The sequence below is a fragment of the Penicillium hordei genome, assembly GCF_028827395.1.
Source record: "Penicillium hordei strain IBT 12815 chromosome Unknown utg000003l_segment0_segment0, whole genome shotgun sequence".
NCBI lineage: Eukaryota > Fungi > Ascomycota > Eurotiomycetes > Eurotiales > Aspergillaceae > Penicillium > Penicillium hordei.
Window position 1 is genome coordinate 5,286,897 of NW_026623144.1, and position 21,514 is coordinate 5,308,410.

Here is a 21,514-nt window from a genome sequence, read left to right on the forward strand (position 1 = left end):
AATATACGACAATACATAGCAATCGCGAACAGACAGTATTGGAACGCTGGGAGAAATTGTATTGACAAAGAGTGGAGAGGTGGAATGGATACTTTCCTCACTGTCCGGTGCCCGGCTTGTCCAGGCCGGGACTATTCATCAGGTTATCGATTCCAAGGCCACTGAGAAGACTACGAACAAGTCCACCAAGGCCAAGTCCACTCAGGAGATTATTAACAAGACCCAGAACACCACTTAGAAGCAAGCCAACTGCCGCAATAATTTGGAAAGTGGTTCGGATAGCAATGTCCACAGCGGGTTGAGTTTCTTCTTTGCATGGGGCATATTGCGATTCTATGACGGCCATTGTCAATGGTAGTCGTCACAATCTGGGTGAGCTGTTTCGTAAGCTCTGCTAGCTGATATTCTTCAGGTGTCGTCTCGTGCGAAGCACTGTGGGCTTTTGCAGACGCAGCGATGGGCCCATCGGGATCGAGCGCCCTGATAGTGCTTTTACACTCCAGTGGCATGTTTCCGACCTCTTCAATTAGAGGTTTGACAACCTGGACTAGTTTCTCCTCATCCAACTCCTCACGTGATGTACGATCGGCTCGTTCAAGATGCTATTTTATGTTGGTTATATCCACCGAGACAATTCGAAAGAGGCTTACCTCTGTGATCTGTTTGCAGAGCGGCTCCACTGAATCAAGTGTTTGCTGTATAACGGTCGAGATCCTCCTCGCTAATTCTCGGTTATGTTGCTCTTTGGCCTGCTGCTCAGCCTCCATGGGTGATATTTCGGGCTTGGGCTCTGCGTCTGGTAGGCTCTCCTCCGGCGTGCACTCGCCAATTTGATTTCCATCGTCGTCAAAGATAAAGCCACTATCATTTACCCTCTTCCCTATCAAGGCTTTGGGGTTGCCCATAGTGAGCCTGCCTAACAGGTTACCATCTTCGTCGCGGACCTCGCCATCTCGGTTGACCTTTCGGCCAGTCATCGGGTTGATATCACGTTGCTTTTCTTCAGGGGTCCATCGCTCTGCGCGACCGATGACATTGCCCACTTTGTCCACAATTTCACCATCTTCATCCACCGCACGATCAACGAGTCTTGTTGGTTCCCCGTCAACTAGCCTACCGACCACTTCCTTTTCTGGAGTGATCACATATCCTTCCTTTGTTGTAGTCAAGGAATTGACCCCATAAAATACCCCTTCAAGTTGCTCTCGCTCTTTAGCAGGGATCAGTTCAGCATTGCCTAGCACTTTCCCATCATCACTCCAGATTCGACCTTCGCCGTCCACCTTCTTACCATTCAGCTTCTTGGGATTTCCTGAAGCAAGCCGCCCAAATACAGCGCCAGTTTCGTCGACGATGTTCCCAAACTTGTTTACTGTCATCCCATCAAGTTGGGACAGGTCTTCTTCTGGTTCTTCGGAATGTTCGGAAGGTGTGTATGGCTCGGCGCGTCCTATCACGTTGCCACGCTTATCCATGATATCTCCATCATCATCCACAGCTTTACCTCGGAATTCATTAGGGTCTCCGTCAATGAGCCTGCCAACAACAACGCCTTCCTCGGTCTCAACAAGGCCATCTTGTCTGACAGTCAGATCACCAAGGCCGCTAAAAGGAGGTGGCACCTCACGCTCCTCTTCTGGGACCAGCTCAACCGGTCCAATAACCTCGCCATTATACCCGAGCAGCTGACCTTCCTGATCGATGGCTCTACCGGCAACCCTGTTCAAGTCCCCTTCCGTTACACGGCCTAATACCGCGCCGTCGTATCCAATAACAAACCCTAGCTTGTTAGGCGAGAGACCTTCCAATAAAGAGAAGGCGACCTCTTCTGCCTCGGGCTCCGGCTCTTCCAGGGGATCGGCGTGTCCAAGACCAGCAACTGGAGCTGTCGAGCAAGTGACAGAGACTGAAGAGGTAAAGCCTCAGCCCACAAAGAACGATCAATTAAAGTTGAGGTTGGACTTAAACCTGGATGTGGAAGTTGAATTGAAAGCCAAGATCAGAAGAGACCTAACAGTGCAACTATTGTATGTGTCGATTTTCTATCGTCGGCTGACTATACTTCCAGGATTGCTGACTGTATGGTACAGACAATGATACCTCCTCGTTTGTCGCCCTTCAACGCAATCTTTGGCAAAGCTAGGAAGGTAGTATAGACGGGAATTTTATTATTTGAAATAGTAAAAGGTCTTGGTATGCGCAAATTTCTGGATTCCGATAATATTTTTATTTGGCTGTACGGACCATGATGACTAACTGTAATATGCACTTTTGTATGGTATGTCTGGTACCCAATGTCACATGATGTTTCTGGTATATTACCTGGTTTCTACCATGTATTCGGACTTGGTATTCGACATATTACAATAAGGAATAGGAAACATTTAGAAATTCTAGTGAATTTCATTAAGTAGACAACAGTCTCCACTCAGCGCATCAAACTCTATGATTTACTAGCAATTACCACCAACTGGTGACCTGGTGTCCTGGCGAGCAAGACGCCTAGTGTGCAAAAGTCTGTCGCATCGTCTCATTCTTCCGTGCAAAGCCCTTGCCGCCAAAACCTCGAGGGCAACCTTCAATCAGGCAAAAGTGACGACGATTATGAGGGTGCACATTGGCATGAGAACTATATGAGGTAAGGTGATTGTCTTGAATGTTCTTTCGTGCCTTCCTTACCTCAGTAAGTATCGAGTCTGGAAAGGTGGAGCGGTACCTCTTCTTTCTGTTGCCCACACTTATTGCCCGCATTTCAATTTGTATTTCTAATATTGATTACCTAAGCCTTCACGTTCCTAGGATCATATTCGACCCCTGTCAGAGATCGAGCATATATGTCGCTGACCAAACATTGTGCCTTTTTGGCTAGATGGCGTAGTGGTAAAACCCAAGCATCCATGAACCGTCACACTACGTAAAGTTCCTAGAGGCAACTGTCAGGGATATACATGAAGCATACGGAACGGATGGAGATATGATCTACGCGGGACCCACATGGTGTATATGGGTTCCCCTGAACGCGAGGAAGCTACCTTTCTTTTGCTTCCTCGCGCTACGTCTTGTATCTAGAGATGACTATAGCTTTTCTTAATATTGATTATCCATCTACGAAACACAGTCCTCATCTACGTATACGTGAGACCTTCACAGCAACCACTGGTCATCCCAGAATCACTTCCGTTGATCCTGGGATCGGTATTTCCCTCATTTTCATTTTGCTGTACGCATACTAGCCCTGGGGGCTCTAGTCCATCCTAGGGGCACTTTTCTCGAGCCTGGGGGCCCACAGTTTACCTCTAGGAAGGGCTTGAGCTTCCAGGAGCAGTGAAGCTCCCAGACCGGCCTATACGTCCCTGAAGTCGATAGGGCCTGTGTATGAAAATGCCTCTCAAATTTCTTGATTCGTCCTGGAAGGAAGTCGATCCCAGAGACAGCCCCATTGGCTCCAGGAACGTACAAGCCGACCCTGGGAGCTTTATTACTCCTTGAACCTCAAGTGCGTACTCAGAGAAATGAGATATAGGTCTCGTGAATGAAATCGCGAAACTGCCTGGGGTTTCTTCGTTGGTATTATTTAGAATCATCACAAAGAGGATAGCGACCCCAGAGACTCTTCAGTCGATCCTCGGAGGACCTGCGGTTGCCTCTGGGAATGGCCAGTACTAGACGTGATTGGCTTATTTTTACTCCCAGCTCCACTTTGGAGTGCCATAACCTAGTCTCCATACAATGATCTGCGCTAATGTGCATTGACAGGGAAACCCCGATCAGCCTCTATTCCTATTCTGTACTAGTTTGAGCTTTTAGGCCTCGGAGAGCCTGTTGGTGTCGTCTCCCTAGAGACCATCTGAGTAACAACTACTGTATTGTGGACACACACATTGATGATTCTCCGTTTCCGGGTGCTTTCCCTTATTATTCGGTCGCACAGTCCCTGTATGTGGCAAGCCGTTTCGTGCCGCCAGGGAATACCTTGAAACTGCTAAGCGGCCAAAGGCATGCTTTCAATGCTTCGCAAGTGAAGGGCTTCCGGACAAGGTTCGCTTTCAGATGTTTCATGACCCCGGGTGTGTTACGCGCCACTTCGATGCTATTCATCTTAAAGAAGAACCACTCAAATGCAACTGGTGTGAAGTAGGCTTGCTACATCGAATGGCTTTCCAGCGCCATGCTTCTGATGTGCATCGCGTGCGGAGTCGCTGGTGATGCTCGAATCCGATGCAGGGGCTTTAAAAACAAGAATAGACCGGCTATGAATCGACGAAGCCATTGACTCGGTATCTGTTTACTTCCAATTTGGAATAGAATCGCATTTGCTATATCCAGCGAGAATATAGACCAGAGAAGTTTCATACGAATCCCGCGCGCGAGGAGAACGAGCACGAGCAGCAGGAAAATGAAGTAAATGTCCGTTTTATGCAACTCTCATGCTGCTTACTTTAGTGAAGAAAGCGAAAGCGAAAGCATAAGTTCAATTTGGTTTCGGTTAAATACATCCACGCGTAAATATGTGATTGTCCCAACGAGATAATTAGAGAGAATAGTACCCCCTACTCACCCAAAAGTCGATGTGCTTTTGCAATAACTCATGATCCAAAGGAACATATTTGATATCCGGCCGATCTGCCAGAGCCTTGACAGTGTTTTGGGTCTCATAGACAGGAGTATACATGCTTGTCTGCATCCGAGTCAAGTCCTCCAAAATTGGTTCCTGCAGCATGGGAATCATGGGTTCCAATGGATTCCCTGGAGTGTTTTGAATCATATCAATCCATTCCTGGTATGAAACTTCCTTGACTGGATATCCAGCTTGGTTAATCAAGCTGCATGTCTTCTCTATACTCACCGACTGTGCTACATCCGGGGAGACGAGATGGAATGATCGGCCGAGACTCTCAGTCTTGGATGCAATATGTAGAATGGCCGAGCAGACGAATTCGACTGTCACATACTCTAGTCGCTGGTGAGGAAGATGGGGGAACTGGCGACTTTGAATGCACCCCACGATCAGCCGTGCAAAGAAATCATCTGCGTTTCCATAGCCCCGTGAACTGTCCCCAATCACGAATCCTGGTCGATAGATGGTCGCAGGTAAGCCACGGTCCCGCGCCCTCTGGACCATCTCATCTGCCACCCACTGACTCTGCGAGTATCCCATGTCGTAAGACAATGATTCCAGATGTGGTTTGAGCGGGGCATCTTCGAAGACTCGCTCCGTCTTGTTTATAAGACCAGTTACATTCCACGCGTCAATCGAGGAGACATAATGCAGTGCCTTGCGTCGGCCCAGTGTGGTGAGTCGGATAATATTCCGTGTGCCAACAATATTGGGTTCATAAAGAGTTTCGTAAGGTTCACACCAGTTCACTCGCGCACCAATGTGGAAGATTACGCTCGCCCAGTTGCTGATCCAGTTGAACTTATCCTCTCCCAGACCTAGAGTGACATCTGTTAGGTCTCCATCAAGAGCGATGATCTTTTGGGTGCTCTCCAGCCTGCCATCCCAAAGGTCATATTTCTCCAACGCTTCCTGAATGCGATCATTTGCCGTGAGATTGCCACGGCTTCGGGCTAAACAGGCAACCTTCTTCACACTAGGCATGGACAGAAGTTGATGCAGTAAGTATGCGCCGACAAACCCGGTCGCTCCTGTGAGGAAAACGTGTCCCTCTTTGGTAGATTGCCAATCTGGGGGAGAGACTAGATCATCCGATAGATGGGAGTCTTGTACCCACCGCGTTGTCTGGGCAGCATCAGTGCTACCTTCGTCGGAGCTTTGAAGGAGAGCTGTAAGACTCTCCAGGGTAGGGCTTGCATGCAGTTGTGCCAGCGTCACAACCTTCCCACTGTGGTGTTTGATCGTCCCTACTAGCTGGGCAGACTGCAGCGAAGTGACTCCCAGAGCGAATATATTCATATTGGGATCGACGTGTGACACATTCAACAATTCTTGGAGATGCGATTGGAGCCAGTCGTTTTGGCTTTCCATTTGTGGAGCTTGCCAGGCTTCATGTTCCTCTGTCTTTGGTGCATTTTGTAAATCGCGAACCAGAGAATTATTGTCAACCTTGCCGTTGAATGAAAGCGGAAATTTCTGGACACTTTGGATCGAGCTGGGGACCATGTAATAAGGCAGATGTTCCTTTGCCCAATCGGTAATCCCGGAGAGCTGAACTTCCGTTCCACCTTCAATTGGAATTACATAGGCCGCCAGAGTTTCCGAGTGCTCCTGCTTGTGTTGGAGAACGACACACGATGCCACTTGCGGGTGCCTCTCTAGAGTACGCTCGATATCGCCCAGTTCCACTCGATGTCCAGAGCATTTGACCTGTTTGTCTGCTCGGCCAATATAATCCAAAGTACCGGCTGAGTCTTTCCATTGTGCCAGGTCCCCAGTACGGTACAGGCGGATGGATGGCCCATCGTCCTCTCCTAGTGTGGCGGTATTGACATGAATAAACTGCTTCTCGGTCTCTTCTGGTCGGTTCAGATATCCCGCTGCCAGCTGGGGTCCAGCAACACATAACTCCCCAGTCTGATGTGTGCCGGTGATATTCCTGAGCTGTTCGTCCAACAGATAAACTTTGGATTCTCCGAATGCTCGTCCGATGCTGATGCGAGGATTTTGTGTCTCCTCTAGGGTGACCCGGCATGTTGTTACAAATATAGATGTCTCCGTCGGACCGTATTCGTTGTACAGATTTGCTGGTGGGCCGTTGATGAGCACCTTCTTCATTGCATTAACATTCATGGCCTCGCCTCCCACAAGGACATGGTGCAGACCACGGAACGCGTTGGGCACATTCAAGGCAATGACATTGAAAAGGGCTGTTGGTATAATCATCACTGTCACCTTTCTGTTTTCCAGAAAGTCACTGAGAGCAAATGGATCTGTGACAATCACTTTGGGGACTTGGATGACTGTCGCCCCAGCAAGTAGCGACGCCCAAACCTCAAAGAGGGCGAAATCAAACCCCGGGCTGATGAATCCAGCCATGCGGTCAGATGGACCCAACAGTGTAGCCGGTTCAGAGGCTAGGACATGGAGAATACCGCAAGCCAGGACCTGAATGGGTTTCGGCTGTCCCGTGGAGCCAGAGGTGAAGAAAATATGGCTCCGATGGGTTTCCGGGCATCCTGCCTGGACGTGAATTGGACTGGTCTCATTCAAAGTGATGTTCTCCACAGTTGCTTCTTCAACACGGATAACTTCAAAGTCTGACACCCGATCCATGAGGGCTTCGTTGGTAATGACGAAGCGGGACTTGATATCGTGTAGCATGGCCACCAGGCGGAGAGAAGGCATGGATGGAGTGATGGGAACACAGGTCCCTCCAGCTCGGAGGACAGCAACTTGCGAGATGATCTGTTGATAACCAGAGTCAAGTAAGATACAAACGGGCTCTGCGAGCTCGATTGACCTTCCACGCAATTTCTTAGCAAGTACATCAGCTCGTGCAATGAGCTCTTGGTAACTAATTCTGGTATTGCCATCGACAACTGCAATCGCATTGGGAGAAGCGTTTGCACGCTGAACAAGGCGATGCTCCATTGCGCTTTATGCCAGTCGAAGTAACCGGTGATGATTGTGTTAAGACAGATATCTGACAAAATCTGATGGTCTAATAATGAATAGACCGTTTGAAAATCTTGCTCCAACAGAAAACATACCAGAGCACCAGCCATTTTATAGGGCATCGTGCTCGGTCTACCTTTGTCTATCCCAGGAAGGTAAAACTGTAGCCTACTGAAAGAGTGATCTATGTCCATCCTTGGGGTTTGTTACACCGGATGTGTGGTAAATTGCATTCGTTGACGTCTGCTGGTCACATTCATTTTCTCTGAATGGAAGACGATGGCTTATCAAACTGTTCAGGCCTGTTATACTACTAAGCATTACGTCATTATTCACCTTTTTCGGCTCGCCATGCTATATACAATAAGTCTTACATTGGATCTACATCATTTATACAGAAGGATAACTTACACTTGGGCACACTTTATGCACCCGAAGTCGCATTGGGCATATTGATGTGCACATCTACCTAGGTAGGTATGTATTAGTGGATTAGATAGTCTCTACTACCTACGGGTATGAGTCCTGCGGGTCGTGTCTGATCAAACTATTCAGGCCTTTTATGGTGTTAAACTTTGCATTATCCTCGGCTTAACACATATGTGACAAAACTTACATTGGGGTATATTATTCGTCGCGCTAGACTTAATAGAGAATTGATATCAGCACCACTGTTAGTTACTTCGATTAAGGTATCATTTAGACTGCCATTTTCGCTGACGGTAAATTAACTTAATATGTAGGTCCTAGCGCATATATTGCATACAGTTGCAGCCCTGCAGCATGCAGAACCGGCATAGATTTGCAGAATAATATACCCAATGTAGGTTTTCTTGCATACGGATTTATATCCCATGGTGGAAGGCAAAACTTAGAAAAGGTGACTGAGCGCCTATGGCTAGCCCCCATTTGGCAAGCGACTATACAAGTGGGGGTCAATGCGCTCTAACACATTTGGTGGCGAGAGAATAGTATTCAGACAGGAATATTTAACTAGAGCAATAGGAAGCTTGGAAGTAATATATCCATTTATACAATAGGCAGAAGAGCATTTACGCATAAACTGGTCTTTCCTATACTATCAAATTGTCTCTTGCCCTGCAAAGCATGATGGTCTCTAAAATATCTCGTGAACAGATTCAGTTGCTGATATCTCAAATTAAAGAACCGGCATATGTTCTTTATCCGGACTCTGAAGGGTACGAAAAAAGCCTGGAAAGATGGTCGGCAGTTGGATGTCAACAAGCGGTACGGGCCAATCCACTACATAGGATGCTGAACTTTAACTGATCCGCCATATAGGGAGTCATTGTACGCCCGACAAACACCGAAGATCTTGCAACTACCGTGCGCTTTTCCAGGGACAACCGACTGGACCTGGCAATCAAGGGCGGAGGACATTCCACAGACATCTCTTGCTCGAGTGATGGAGGTATTTTGATCGACCTTGGCGGCATGAGACAGGTTAGTGTCAACTCAATCGACTCAACTGTCACTGCACAGGGTGGAGCACTGTGGAGAGATGTGAACGACACTGCTGCTCAGTTTAATCTGGCCTTAGTTGGCGGCACGGCCAGCCAAACGGGTGTCGGCGGGCTCACTGTCCGCGGGGGATATGGGTATCTGACTCCGAAGTATGGGCTGGTCCTTGACAATCTTCTTTCTGCAAAAGTGGTGACTGCCGAGGGGGAAGTCTTAAATGCATCCAAGGACGACCACTATGACCTATTCTGGGCGATTCGGGGTGCTGGAGCGAATGTCGGGGTCGCAGCGGAATTGAGATTCCAGGCACACACGCAAGCCAACGAGGTCTGGTGCGGCACCGTGATTTTCACGCGTGACAAACTGGCCGAAGTTGTCCAGGCACTCAACGGTGCGCTCATTCATCCACAGGGGAATGCGGCAGCGCAATGTGTCTTCGCTATATCTCCTGATACTGGGGCCCCAGTTATCACCACGATCCTAGTATTCAATGGCCCGGAGGAGGAAGGAAGAATGCATTTCTCTAGCCTTGTTAACTTAGAATGTATCAACACGAACTTGGAAATGAAGCCCTACAAAGTGGCCAACACCATGCTCGACGATGCAATGCCGCCAGGTGGAAGAAAAAAGATCATTGGAGTGAAACTCGTTCCCCCTATTCGGCCTGAATTTGCCTCGAAATTGTTTGAAGAAGTCGGTCGCAAACTCACCACAGAGCCAGAATTGGCCAAAAGTTGTCTCGAGATCGATTATTTTGATCTTTCCAAGGTTTGTGGTGTGCCCGTTGCCGAGACTGCCTTCCCAAGTCGGACCAAGGCTCTAAATGGGGCGCTCATCCTTCAGTGGGTGGATCCGAGCAAGGACCAGGACTTCATAGCATGGGGGGAAACAATCCAGAATATGTGTGAGAGTGAGGTACGACGAGCTGGTCACAAGCCAGATAAACTGGTGTCGACTTTCTTCGGCTACACGCATGGTAAGTACCAGACGGAGAATATAGGGCTTGAGAAATATGTACTGACTTTGCCTTCAGATGACAACATGACACCTGAAGATATGTTCGGAGTTAATGCTGATGCACTGCTCAAGGTGAAAAGAAAATATGACCCGGACAATGTTTTCAACAAATTGAACCCTCTTGAGCTATCTAGATAGAGTTATATAACGTTAGATACTCTCCTAATTTCTATACTAATCTAATATCCTATAGGTTAATAATAAAAGGAGGTCTTATGATGAACTTTAGAAGGGACTATATTAAGTCTAAAGATGGACAATCGATTTTCAAAGTCTATTAGGACATAAAGCTATCCTGGTTGACTTAGCTAAAGGATCTTTAGTATCCTAAACTCGAACCTAAGGATTTAGTATTCGTAACTTCGAGACAATTTCGAGCAGATATTTGCTTTGTTACTCGGAGGATTGACGCTCTTCCCCGAGGCTTTCAAGACCTCGTTTGCATTCTTTGAGACGTTTCGAGACTTCAGATCGCTGCCACTCATTCACGCGTCAGACTTCGTATGTCAGTACTTGCAGAGGAACTAACCGATGGAAACTCTCGCCGCATATTGGAAGCCAATAGTGCTTGCAACCGCGTTCCCAGAGCCTCGATACCATAACTATCGTTTGAGAGGCGGTTCCAAGGAGGCGAAATGCGGAATATCTCTTCTTCGACGTTACGGTTCTTTGAAGAGTCCCAGAGGTCCTTCTGGCCAAGGTTTCGACCGAGGATTACGCATATAGTTGAAAAATCGCGTGGGTGGCCGACTCGCCCGGGAATTACGTTACGAGGGGTTAGGGTAAATGAATCATCATCATCATCAGGTGTAGCTTTGCACTCAAGTTCCTATGAAAGTAACCCTCCCTGATGCATGACCTAGCGCTAATACACGATCATGCATCGCTGAACAGGTTGGCCGAAACCTAGGAGGAAGCCAGATCACCTTTTCACCATCGAAAGCTATCCACTCTCCGTTTTGTAAGGACACTTCCCGTTTTCTCGCTGAAAGACTAGTGTGACAACTAGCAGGCCTTGACCGAGGAAAGAAATTTCCCATATAACTGGTTAGAAAACAACCGTTCTCGGAAAAGTCCAATCCATCAACTCCATCGATATCCCGATCTTTGATGTCATCGACTCTCCAAATCTGCTCTCTCGCACCCGTAATTACACTCCAAATCAAAATCTTCTCATAACCAGAGTAACTGCACACGAGTAGCTTGCCGTCAGATGAGAATTTCACCGTTCTAACTAAATAAGAATCGCCCTTTAAAGTGTGATAGGGCACACCTGTAGCAATGTCCCGGAGCACAACTGTATCATCATAGCCGCACGCCAGTGATTTGCCGTCAGGCGAAAACTTTGCTGTGACAACTGGAGATGAATGATCAAATTTCCGGTACCTTGATCCATTTACGATATTCCAGAGCTGAACTGTGGTGCCATCGGGGCCGTCGGAAAGGGACATAAGTAACTGGCCATCCGGAGAGAATTCCAGCTGCAAAACTGGGGATGTATGGTGAAGAGACTTCTGCAGTGTGCCCATCGCCGTGTCCCAAAGTCGAATTCTATTGTTTTGGCTAGAACTGGATGCTAGAACCTGGCCATCATGCGAGAATTCTATTCCCAAAACCGGGTGTCTATGCCAAAGAGTGTGTTCCAAAGCACCGGTTGCCGTATTCCAAAGCCGAACATTCTTATTCTGTCCAGATATCGATGCGAGAAGCCGGCCATCAACCGAAAATTTGACTGATTGGACGGAATCTAAAATGTCTTGTCGTCTTTGTTGTTGTCGTAGACCGGCCGCGACATCCCAGATTCGGACGGCCTTGTCACTGCAGCCAGATGCTAACAGCTGGCCATTAGGAGAGAAAGCAACGGCATATATCTGCCTTGAACAGCATTCCATGGTACTCTGCAAAGTCCCTGATGCTGAATTCCAGATGCGCAACTTTTTGTCACTCGAGCTGGATGATAATAATTGGCTATCGTGTGAGAAAGCCACTGAATTAACGTCATTTTCTCCCGGATCAGCCTCGAAGGTGCGGTGTATCGCACCTCTTGCCATACCCCAAAGGCGAATACCACCTCCACTAGAGCCGAATGCGAGGAGACGTCCGTCGGGTGAGAATGCCACGGAAGTAACAGACTTCACAAACCCTGCAATCGTCCGCTGTACCGTACCGGTTGCCATTTCCCACAGACAAACTATGCCATTGGCGTTGCCAGATGCTAGCAGCAGTCCATCTGGAGAAAACGCCACGGAAGAAATCCGACCAGTTTCAGTCGGGCCCGCAAGAGTTTGCAGTCGCGTGCCAGTTCCAGTCTCCCATAACTCAATTCTGCTATTATAATGACCGGACGCGAGTAATTGACCATTAGGCGAGAATGCTACCGCCAGAACCCCTGTTTGACAACCCTCCAGTATCCGATATAAAGCGCCAGTAGCTGTATCCCAGAGCCGCACTGTGTGGTCTGTAGAACTGGACGCTACATGTCGGCCATCCGGCGAGAACACCACAGAAGTAACGGTTTCTAAATGGCCTTCCAGAGTTTGATATAACACGCCCGTGTTTGTGTTCCAGAGCCGAATTGTCTTGTCAGGGGAGCCAGACGCTAGGACTTTCCCGTCGGGAGAAAATGCCACCGAATTTATGATATCAAAATGTCCTTCCAAAGCCTGAAGCTCCGGGCTCCAGTTTACCTCAACCCGCGGCAACTGAGAAGGCCAATTAGGGAGATCACTGGCAAAGCGTTTGCGAATGATTGATTTCTCCGGCGCGAATACAAGCCCCGCACAATAAATCTGCAGCGGTGCCTTGGCGGCTATCTGATGGTTGTTCATGATAAAGCGTTTTGCATCATGCAGAAAATCGAACATTGGGGAACCTTGTTCAGACTGACAGAATAAATTAGTACGGATTTAACATGGCGTGCATGAGTCTCACCGTTGATATACTCTGCAGATGACTGATAGACTCAACCGTTTCATGCACGAGACCAAGTAGGCTCATTGCTTCTAGCCAGTGCAGAAAATGGCTCTGGAGGAACAAAAACACATCTTCTATCAGAGGGCCCTGGTTTTGTGTCGCGCACCGTACCAGATGATGGATCCAATATTGACAGGCATATTTGAGTTCCGGGGGAAAGTGTCGCTCAATAGTTTCGGGGTCAACCTCGGCACGTTGGGTTCCATCACTCAAAAGCCCACACATATTCCTCTTGAGGTAATTATGACAAACAAGAAGACATCGAGCTGCCACTTTCCGGTGTGCTTTTGCCTCATCGACCCAGAATGGTGTCTTTTGGCGTAACTCCGGATCCAGTAGAAAGTCACGAAATGAGAGATGGAAGAGTCGTACAGGCAAAGACTCATTATCTGACACACTGAGAACAGAGTGGAGAGCATTTAATCTTGAGGAGATCCGACCTTTTGGAACACCAATAAGCCTTGACAATGTTAAAATCGACAAGGGGGTCTTTAGCGTCACAATAGTGCCGACCACTTGCTGAAATTCGCTGACGATCCGCTTCCTTTCCTTCTCACCTTGATTGGTGAGGAGCCTGTTTAATACAGGAAGATAAGTACCATCCAATTTGGATACATCCAATGCAGATCCGTCATTGCGGTAGGAAAGGATCTCATCCATGCTTTCTTCTGGATCCCAATAAGGGTCCTCAAGTATACGACATATCGTGGCAGCGTAAATGAAAAGTGGGACAGATAACGCCACGAGACTCTGAATTTTTTCACTTCCAGGCCAATCCTGAGAAAGGAAACGATCTTTTCTGATTCTCGATATTCGATAATTCAGAAACAAGGAAATATCGCTCTGGATTGTTGTCTCCGGGACTTTGTGTAGAACATAATCTTGATAGTCGTAGGCATTCATGTCGGAGAAACCGAGACGAATCGACAATTCGGGCCTGCTAGTCAAAAAGACACGCAAACGTAAAGAGCGTAACTCCTTTAAGCAGGGTAGCAATCGAAGGACGAGCCGCATGTCGTTATCTACCTCACACTCGTCTAGTGCATCAATGACTATGACTACCAATGAGATTGGTGGGTCAGGTGAACTAGGTGGCTTATAAGTTAGAAGGGGCTGAAGAAGAATTTTATCAAACTGCTCCGCTAGCGCCTTCGTCGCAATATCCGGATTATCGCGAATCGCCTCCTGGATCACAGGGGCTATTCGGGGGATGCGAATTGCTAATTGCCTAGCAATAGTCGGAAAGAGCTTAACAGTGGTTCCTCGGTCCCCTTCACCCCTTTTGAAGAAGAATGTCGCACCCAGTAAGTTTTTATCTTTCAAATTCCTTGCTACTGTCCGCGAGATGGTAGATTTACCAGTCCCTGCTCTGCCATTTAACCAGAAAATGCACTTTCCGTTTGGTGATGCAGCCCATTCCGCAATCTGACGGAGGAGATCTGTCCGAGTTCCCAGAAGGCAGCAATCTTCATGCTGATGGTTGTATGAGTCGAACTCGGCCCCATGCGCAACCGGTAGCTGATTTAGATCCCAATTGCGGTCGATTCGGACAGTTGTCTTGCTTATACTTGAAATGCTTCTCCTATGAAGGTGTAAGCTTGTTATTTCATAGTGTCTGAATTGATGAAGAAATCTTATACGTTTGATCAATCAGCAAAGATATAGCGAAGGAGGATTTGTATCTCTCAAGATTGGCGATAATGTTTTCCATCTCTACCCGCTTGAGAGGCCAGGTGAGGGACCGAAAGCCCAATCTTCGCATGGCTTTGTGCCTCCGCCCTGTATCTATTTTCTTCATCAGGCCCGTAAGAGTCGATGAGCAGTTCTTTATGTCCCTCTTCAACACATCAGACTGGGAGATCTGCAGGCGGTCTGAACTTTCAGAGAGGCTTTTCAGTTCTTGAAGAGTCTTTTCAAGGCTCGATGCTGACTTTTGGAGAGCCAAGATTTCCTCTCTAGCATCCTTTACTTCAAGGATGTAGCCCCCACAAATTGTGGCAACGCACCCCGCGAGTTGAATGACCCCAAGGACGCTGGCTGCAGAGGAGAATCCATCCATTCGAGCGAATAATAGGCAAAATATGCGTTCTTCCCGGGAACCCTGTGCAGTTCATCACGCTCCAGCGTGGATTTTGTTGAACTGCGAATTTTAGTGTGAAGAGGGGCATGTTGGGAGCGCTGGAAGGACCAGTTATGCAAAAATTGGCCATCTGTCAATCCTGAGTACAGCCGAGCTGCCAGGTCTCGCAAAAGGAAGCGGGAAATAAGGATCGGCCTCCACATTCACTACATAACGTATTTCGCCACCGAACCGCCCACCCCAAAACACCGGGCGGCTTGGTGGTGAAATACGTTAGAAGTAACCGGCCGTTGTAATTCTTTTACGAAAATTACAGGGGCCAGTTACTACTTTCTGGGTAAACCTCTATAATTTTTAAATCATCTGAATCAACGTATTTTTTGGCTTTTTTGAATGTGACATAGAAATATAACTAGTAACTGATTCTAAACCAATTAAATTAATAAAATATTACCTTAGGTATAATAGCGAGAAACGGTGCTAAACATAGGGTAATTAAAAAAAAAAACTAGAACAGGGGTTCAACTTTCCATAGTATCTCGATTTCTCGGCATATTTGCATTGTTTAGGGCCCACTAGGCCCCACAAAAGCCCAGTGGGTTTCTACCTCAGGCTCATAGCCCATCGGCGGGCTCGGGTTGGGCTTTGGGCTTTCTAGGCTCTGCGGAGGTCTACGAACAATGATATGGATGACCGATATTGAGAATACCAACTAAAATGACAAAACCCGCTATTTCAACAATCTATGCGGACATCGATGAGTAACTATATTATGCACTTTTGTGTAGTATGCTTGGTACCAAGTGTTATATGATTTTCTAGGTTAAATACCTTATCTCCATTGTTCGTACCGCTTTCTGTCATTTTCTATCAACAGAAAATAAGTGGGTCTCGGGCCTGCCGATGTATGTTGTACTGTGCAATACTCAATATGACCGTACGGAGTACTCCGTGGTGGGTCAAAATAGGAGTCTTGGAAACTCCACGTACTCCACTCTCTCGACGCAAATTTTGCCGTCCGAACATCGCCATAATGTTCGCCTCTGCTGATGGTGACACCTTTGGCACGGAGTGGATTTCCTGGAGAACAGGGAATCTGTTAAGACACGTCGGCTCAGCTGGGTCTAATTCATTGGTTACAGGGCTCCCCCGCATGCGCCATTCCGAGAAGCTAAGGGATGAAGAGAGATGAACGATGAGAGAAACAATGAAATGGAACCCCAGGAGTCCGAGGAGCGCAATGCGACATTAGACAGACCTTGGATGCCATGGACGTTGCGAATCCCATTCTTGTGTTCGTTGGCCGGATTTTTCCTCCTTTTCGCCATCGCACTCGAAATTCTTCGTCAAGTTTCGGAACGCAATCATGGTCTGGTTATCTACAAAACGATCGATGAGATACCGAAAGTCATCTCCGGGGCCTATATTTATGTCCCTGTCTCCATGTCTGTTCTGGCGGTAACTTTGTGGCAATTTTTCGTTGGCGATGCTCTTCGATTGGAACCTTACTTTCAGTTGGCCAGACTAGAGGGTGCACCGGCAACGGTCCTTTTCACGAATTACAACTTCTCTTTTGGTGTCATGGCTTCTGTCGCCGCAGCCCGCAACCGCCACTGGCTGATTTTCGTGATCTCCACCCTGTCAATCATCTTTCGCATCTTCCTCCCTTCTCTACTATCAGGGCTGGTGGTGTTGACGGAGACATCCGTGGTTCAATCACGTGATGTTTCAAGTTGGCCGAAGTTACTCGACCAAGACACCCAGAAGAAGTGGTTTGCCGCTGAGACTATACGTTACGCCAATACTTCTGCGATGAGCACCACGGATGAGTTCTTTCTGTCTCGTTCCTCTGATTATGCCACGGCGACAGTATCCATGCCTCTTGACGAGAACGAGACCTCGGTCTTATCTACACACCAGACAGTGTATTGGAGCGAGCTAGTCTGCCAGAACGTGTCCCCCAAGAACATCACATGGGTACAACAGACAACTACGAATAAAGAAACAGACCACGATAGCCGCAACCTGACACAGTGGCGCGCAACGCAAATCAAGTTTGCTGCGGGTGAAAAAGATCATCCGTGCACTATCAACTTCGCTCTCAACACGACCACCCCTGGACAGAGTGGTCCGCTCCAACTACAATACTGGGAGCCTCTACGTGCTCAGTCAAGGCTGGGTGAAGATTCGGCATTTCAAACGAGCCATTGTGAAAGCCACGCGCTCCTCGGCTTGCTGATTGATATCAATGATAACCATGAAGATGCCACCAAACATTCATCTAATGCTACAGCCTTTGTGTGCAATGCGATCTATCGGTCAGCTGAGGCTGGGCTTAAGTTCGACGTCAACGCATCAATCACTGAAGCTACAGTTGACTTTTCTAGTCAAAGGGACTTACGAGAAGCGGAATTCTTCCACCCAGGCTTCTATGATCTACTCTACCGCAAAAGCCGCTGGCCCTTAAGTTCCAGATCTCAGACGCAGAATGATATGATGGAAAGTCCTGCCAAATTGGCTCCTGCCGGCCTTGTTGCAAATTTGGACCAAGAGAAGTGGATTGATTTCCTCGAATACCAAAATGAAATAATTGGCTTTTGGAACAACCAATTTATCATCTATTTGAACAAATTTTTTGACGCCAATGATCCAATCTCTATGAAAGCCAGTCAGGTCACAGTCGTCGTTGCCCTTGATGTCTTATCCAAGCCCGCCATTATGTCCGAAGCTTTACTTTTTGCTGCTGCCACTTTGCTCTTCTTGCTCGCAGTTGTATATTCGCGCCGTGCAAATTTCCTTCAAAGCGACCCTGGATCAATAGCAGCACAGTGCGCAATCATTTCAAAGCTGTTCACCACAGATAATCCTCTAACCCAATCGAGTGAAAAATTCAGTCACGCCACCTCCCGGCAACTTCTTCGATGGGCACGGAATTTCCGGTGTGAATGGGCAGACAGCTCAGGTAGCAAGCGGATTAATATAGTCCCACTGTCTCCCAGTATGTCCAATAGGGTGTTGGAACTGCCAGTGGCTCGCAGACGCACAGACCCGAGGCCCCATTTCGTCATTCTGCCATTGTTTTTGGTAGAGTGTACGTTGTTGACTGGCACCCTGGTTATGTATGGATTTGCGCTGAGCGATTTGTCCCTCAAAGACATCAATAACGCTCAGTCAAACAAGCAATTTGTGTTGATGGTATTCTTGCTATGTGGACCGACATTTATATCCTCCTTGGTTAGTTCTCTACTTGCTTCCTTGGTGCGGCATTTGGCTATCATCGAGACCTGGGGACGCCTGCAGCAGGGCATGGCTGGTATAAGACAGTCTTTAGCAAAGAACTATGGCTCACTCCTCCCTATATCTATTCTTTTCCACAATCTCTGTCAAGGGCCTTTGCTGCTCACGGCTGCGTCCATCCTCTGTACACTGGGCTTGGTCCTTACAATTGTGAGCGGCGGTATGTTCGAGCAACAAATGAAGTTGTACAGCCAACCGGCTACCGGTCTAAATGCTGAATACAATGGCACCATGCTTGATTCCCCCACTGCTGATCTGCAATTTGATGGAGTTGGCTTGATGATGATGAGCATGAATAGAGGTACGCCGATTTTGCCTTGGCAAGATGCAACGCACTCGTTTCTTCCCTTGGCCAACACCAATCTGGAAGCCAATCAAGACAGCAATGTCAACTATGCAGCTGTCACGGTAGGAATTGGAGCGAGCCTCCGTTGCCATCAAGTCTCTTTTGATCAGTCATCGATTGAAAATGGCTCCGGAAAGAAAAGCTGGAATTATACAAGCCCATCCGGTCTGGCCTGCGCGGTGGAAGCTCCCAACAGAGCGAAAAGTGGGTTGATCAAAAGATCCATTTCCTATCTTGAACCAATCGACGTTTCTGCCGCAAAAACTGGCTGCCAATCGACAGTATTTGTGCTTGCTCGCTGGGAGACGATGGAATCCTCGCCTATAAACTCGCAAAACTCGGTGGCACTGTCATGTGAACCCTCTATTGGGGCAGACGAGTTCGAAGTCGCATTCGACCAAAAAGGCATAATATTGTCCTCCAAACCCACAACAGCCTCAGCCATGCATGGTGGGCACACAGCGCATAATTTATCACTTTCTACCGTGACGCACTTCAACCGGGCGATCCTAAGCACCATTGGATCATATAGCCCTCTTGAAAATGCGTCGTTTTCCCACTATGACTGGCCCGGTATGATGACCGTACACACTTACGACGGTCTTTATCCTAGCTCGCAGCTCTCTTTTCACCCCAGCTCCTTAATAAGCGCTACACAGTCAACATATCAGCAGATCTTTAGTGCCTACCTCACTTTCAACCGGGACCTCTATTTCGAACGGTACGCAGAATCAGCTGCACCCAGCGTTGAGGGGACCGCTTTGACTAGTCTTTGGGGCTTGTTTCCCTCAGCCGTCTCCATCATCATCGCACTGGTTCTCTTGTCACTAGATATCTTGATAGTGGTCTTTGTCTTTGCTACACGCTCTAGCTATTTCCGTGCTCCTCGAATCCCTGCATCACTCGGATCCTTGATCCCATGGGTTGCCGGGAGCGAGATGATGGCCGATCTTCGAGCAATGCCACTGATAGGGAAGTATGGGTCGCAAGGAGCTTGGGAGCAGCAGGACGATAGGTTTTACCGGTTTGGTCTTTCTCCTGATTTGAATGGTCATAAAAGATGGCTGCTTGACTATCAGCACTCGGGTCTGCAAGAGGTTGGCAGTGAACTTACCCAGGTGCCTATTCACGACCAGTCTTCGTCTGGGCAAATTGTTGGCAGTGAGGCCATTGCTTCACCAAATAATTCACCATGGTCATTTTCAGGAATTATTCAACGTACTGTGAAATCTGCAAGATGGTGGGCAAAAAGATCGCCATTGCCTCCCTAGATAGCTGATCATTTGTGGATTCTATTGGCGTTCTTTAACTCAATTCCATCAAATCAATACACAAGACACCGAAATCAAGGCACCATGAAAAAAAAAATCAAAATTCACATGTTCCAAACCAGATTTTGGAGGGATGTAGCTAAAGAAATTTTATACCTATGTGGTAAGTAGGTAGAGATAGCAAGCAAGGCATATGTCGTCTAGCAACAGCACCCGTAAAATTCAAAGCAGAGAAGACCGGCGCAGCTTTGTTAGAAATATCATCCGCATGATACTTGAGCTCGATGAAACGCGTCGCGTTATGAGAAACTTACACCACGAAGATTCATTTCTGCGGATCCTTGAACACCCTAAAGAGAGTGATGATCTTTGGAATCGTTCAAAAATCAATATTGCGCATGGGCTGGATACTAACTTCTTTCTTGGCACCAAAACGACCTGTGGAAGGTGTGCTTCGGGACTGGTCAGCTACTACATTTCCATGCTTCGGGGGTTTGGGCTCGCATTCAGTTCCTTGGGGCTCTTATCAAAGTGTTTGAACTCTCAGTGTCACATGCTCCATAGTAGTAGTAGGCTAGCTCTCTCTCTCTTTCCTCCTACAACTAAGCGCCACAATACCACACATGCCTTTATGACCTCCGCATATCTCAACACAAGGAGACCAAACCAAGTAAACATGTTGATGTCTTTGATGTGATATTTCAAAAACGGAGGACTCTGGTGTTCGATATATGAAAGAGTCGTTGCGTTGTGAAGATAACATACGGGTTACCTGGAACTATTTATCTATCTTCAGATGGAGGAACATATAAAATCAAGGAGCTGAATTGTGGATCTTGCGCACCAAAAGATAGATAAAAACGGCTTTACCCGACGAGCAATATCGGAGAGGCTTTAGAAGAATATGTCCGCACACAATTGAATTGGTTGTTGCCTATCTAGCACGGTGGCGGCAGAAGAAACTAGGCTACAATGTTCGACAAGAATCATTTAATTGAGATCTGCTAGTGATAGTGCTGAGTGGGAACCATACTTGATTTTCAATGACTTGCAATGATTTGCTCTTTTCATTCTGTCAATGGCAAAGAGACCTTTTCAGGGTTCTAGATTCTCGATGCCAATTTTGTCGAAGTACGTGTCCGGAACCCCTTTGGATCGATCTAACGGTACTTACATATCGAGATGTTTAAGATACATTGAGGTTATGCTGGTCTCTGGGGTCCAATGTGCCACGACTTATCTCATTCGAGTGAGCACTAGTAAATTTCCTACCTAGGTCGACATCTACGTTTCGAGATATTTCTCATCCAATGGAACGTAGCTGAATAAAAATTCCCTGTGTAGGGCGTAGGGCTCGGTGCAAAACCCTAATTCGGGTGTGTGGTACCTCTAGGCTGACATATTGCTCAATGCGTATGGCTACTGGGTAGTTAATGAAGTAGGCCCCACCGATTGGCCTGAATGGACCCGCT

General features: G+C 47.5%; 6 protein-coding genes across 6 annotated transcripts; 3 read left to right on the forward strand and 3 right to left on the reverse strand.

Annotated features, from left to right (window-relative positions):
- Window positions 1–97: 97 nt before the first annotated feature.
- N7537_007211 (DUF3659 domain-containing protein) lies at window positions 98–2,852 on the reverse strand (the record flags this gene model as incomplete). The annotated part of the gene is made up of 4 exons (XM_056898268.1): window positions 98–249; window positions 341–602; window positions 651–1,879; window positions 2,846–2,852. 4 exons carry the CDS (start codon window positions 2,850–2,852, stop codon window positions 98–100), a joined length of 1,650 nt encoding a protein of 549 aa, XP_056754053.1.
- Window positions 2,853–3,808: 956 nt separating this feature from the next.
- Window positions 3,809–4,405, forward strand: N7537_007212 (uncharacterized protein; the record flags this gene model as incomplete). The annotated part of the gene is made up of 2 exons (XM_056898269.1): window positions 3,809–4,134; window positions 4,306–4,405. Coding segments are annotated over 2 exons (426 nt in total), but the record flags the coding sequence as incomplete, so codon positions are not given.
- Window positions 4,406–4,531: 126 nt separating this feature from the next.
- N7537_007213 (non-ribosomal peptide synthetase) lies at window positions 4,532–7,552 on the reverse strand (the record flags this gene model as incomplete). Its single annotated transcript, XM_056898270.1, has 1 exon — window positions 4,532–7,552. The coding sequence occupies one exon, from the start codon at window positions 7,550–7,552 to the stop codon at window positions 4,532–4,534; it is 3,021 nt and encodes a 1,006-aa protein (XP_056754055.1).
- A 1,134-nt stretch (window positions 7,553–8,686) lies between these two features.
- Window positions 8,687–10,213, forward strand: N7537_007214 (FAD-binding oxidoreductase; the record flags this gene model as incomplete). Its single annotated transcript, XM_056898271.1, has 3 exons — window positions 8,687–8,824; window positions 8,879–10,034; window positions 10,092–10,213. The coding sequence occupies 3 exons, from the start codon at window positions 8,687–8,689 to the stop codon at window positions 10,211–10,213; spliced, it is 1,416 nt and encodes a 471-aa protein (XP_056754056.1).
- A 683-nt stretch (window positions 10,214–10,896) lies between these two features.
- Window positions 10,897–15,107, reverse strand: N7537_007215 (WD40 repeat domain-containing protein; the record flags this gene model as incomplete). Its single annotated transcript, XM_056898272.1, has 3 exons — window positions 10,897–12,957; window positions 13,007–14,630; window positions 14,689–15,107. The coding sequence occupies 3 exons, from the start codon at window positions 15,105–15,107 to the stop codon at window positions 10,897–10,899; spliced, it is 4,104 nt and encodes a 1,367-aa protein (XP_056754057.1).
- Window positions 15,108–16,340: 1,233 nt separating this feature from the next.
- N7537_007216 (DUF3433 domain-containing protein) lies at window positions 16,341–20,042 on the forward strand (the record flags this gene model as incomplete). The annotated part of the gene is made up of 1 exon (XM_056898273.1): window positions 16,341–20,042. One exon carries the CDS (start codon window positions 16,341–16,343, stop codon window positions 20,040–20,042), a length of 3,702 nt encoding a protein of 1,233 aa, XP_056754058.1.
- Between the last annotated feature and the right edge of the window lie 1,472 nt (window positions 20,043–21,514).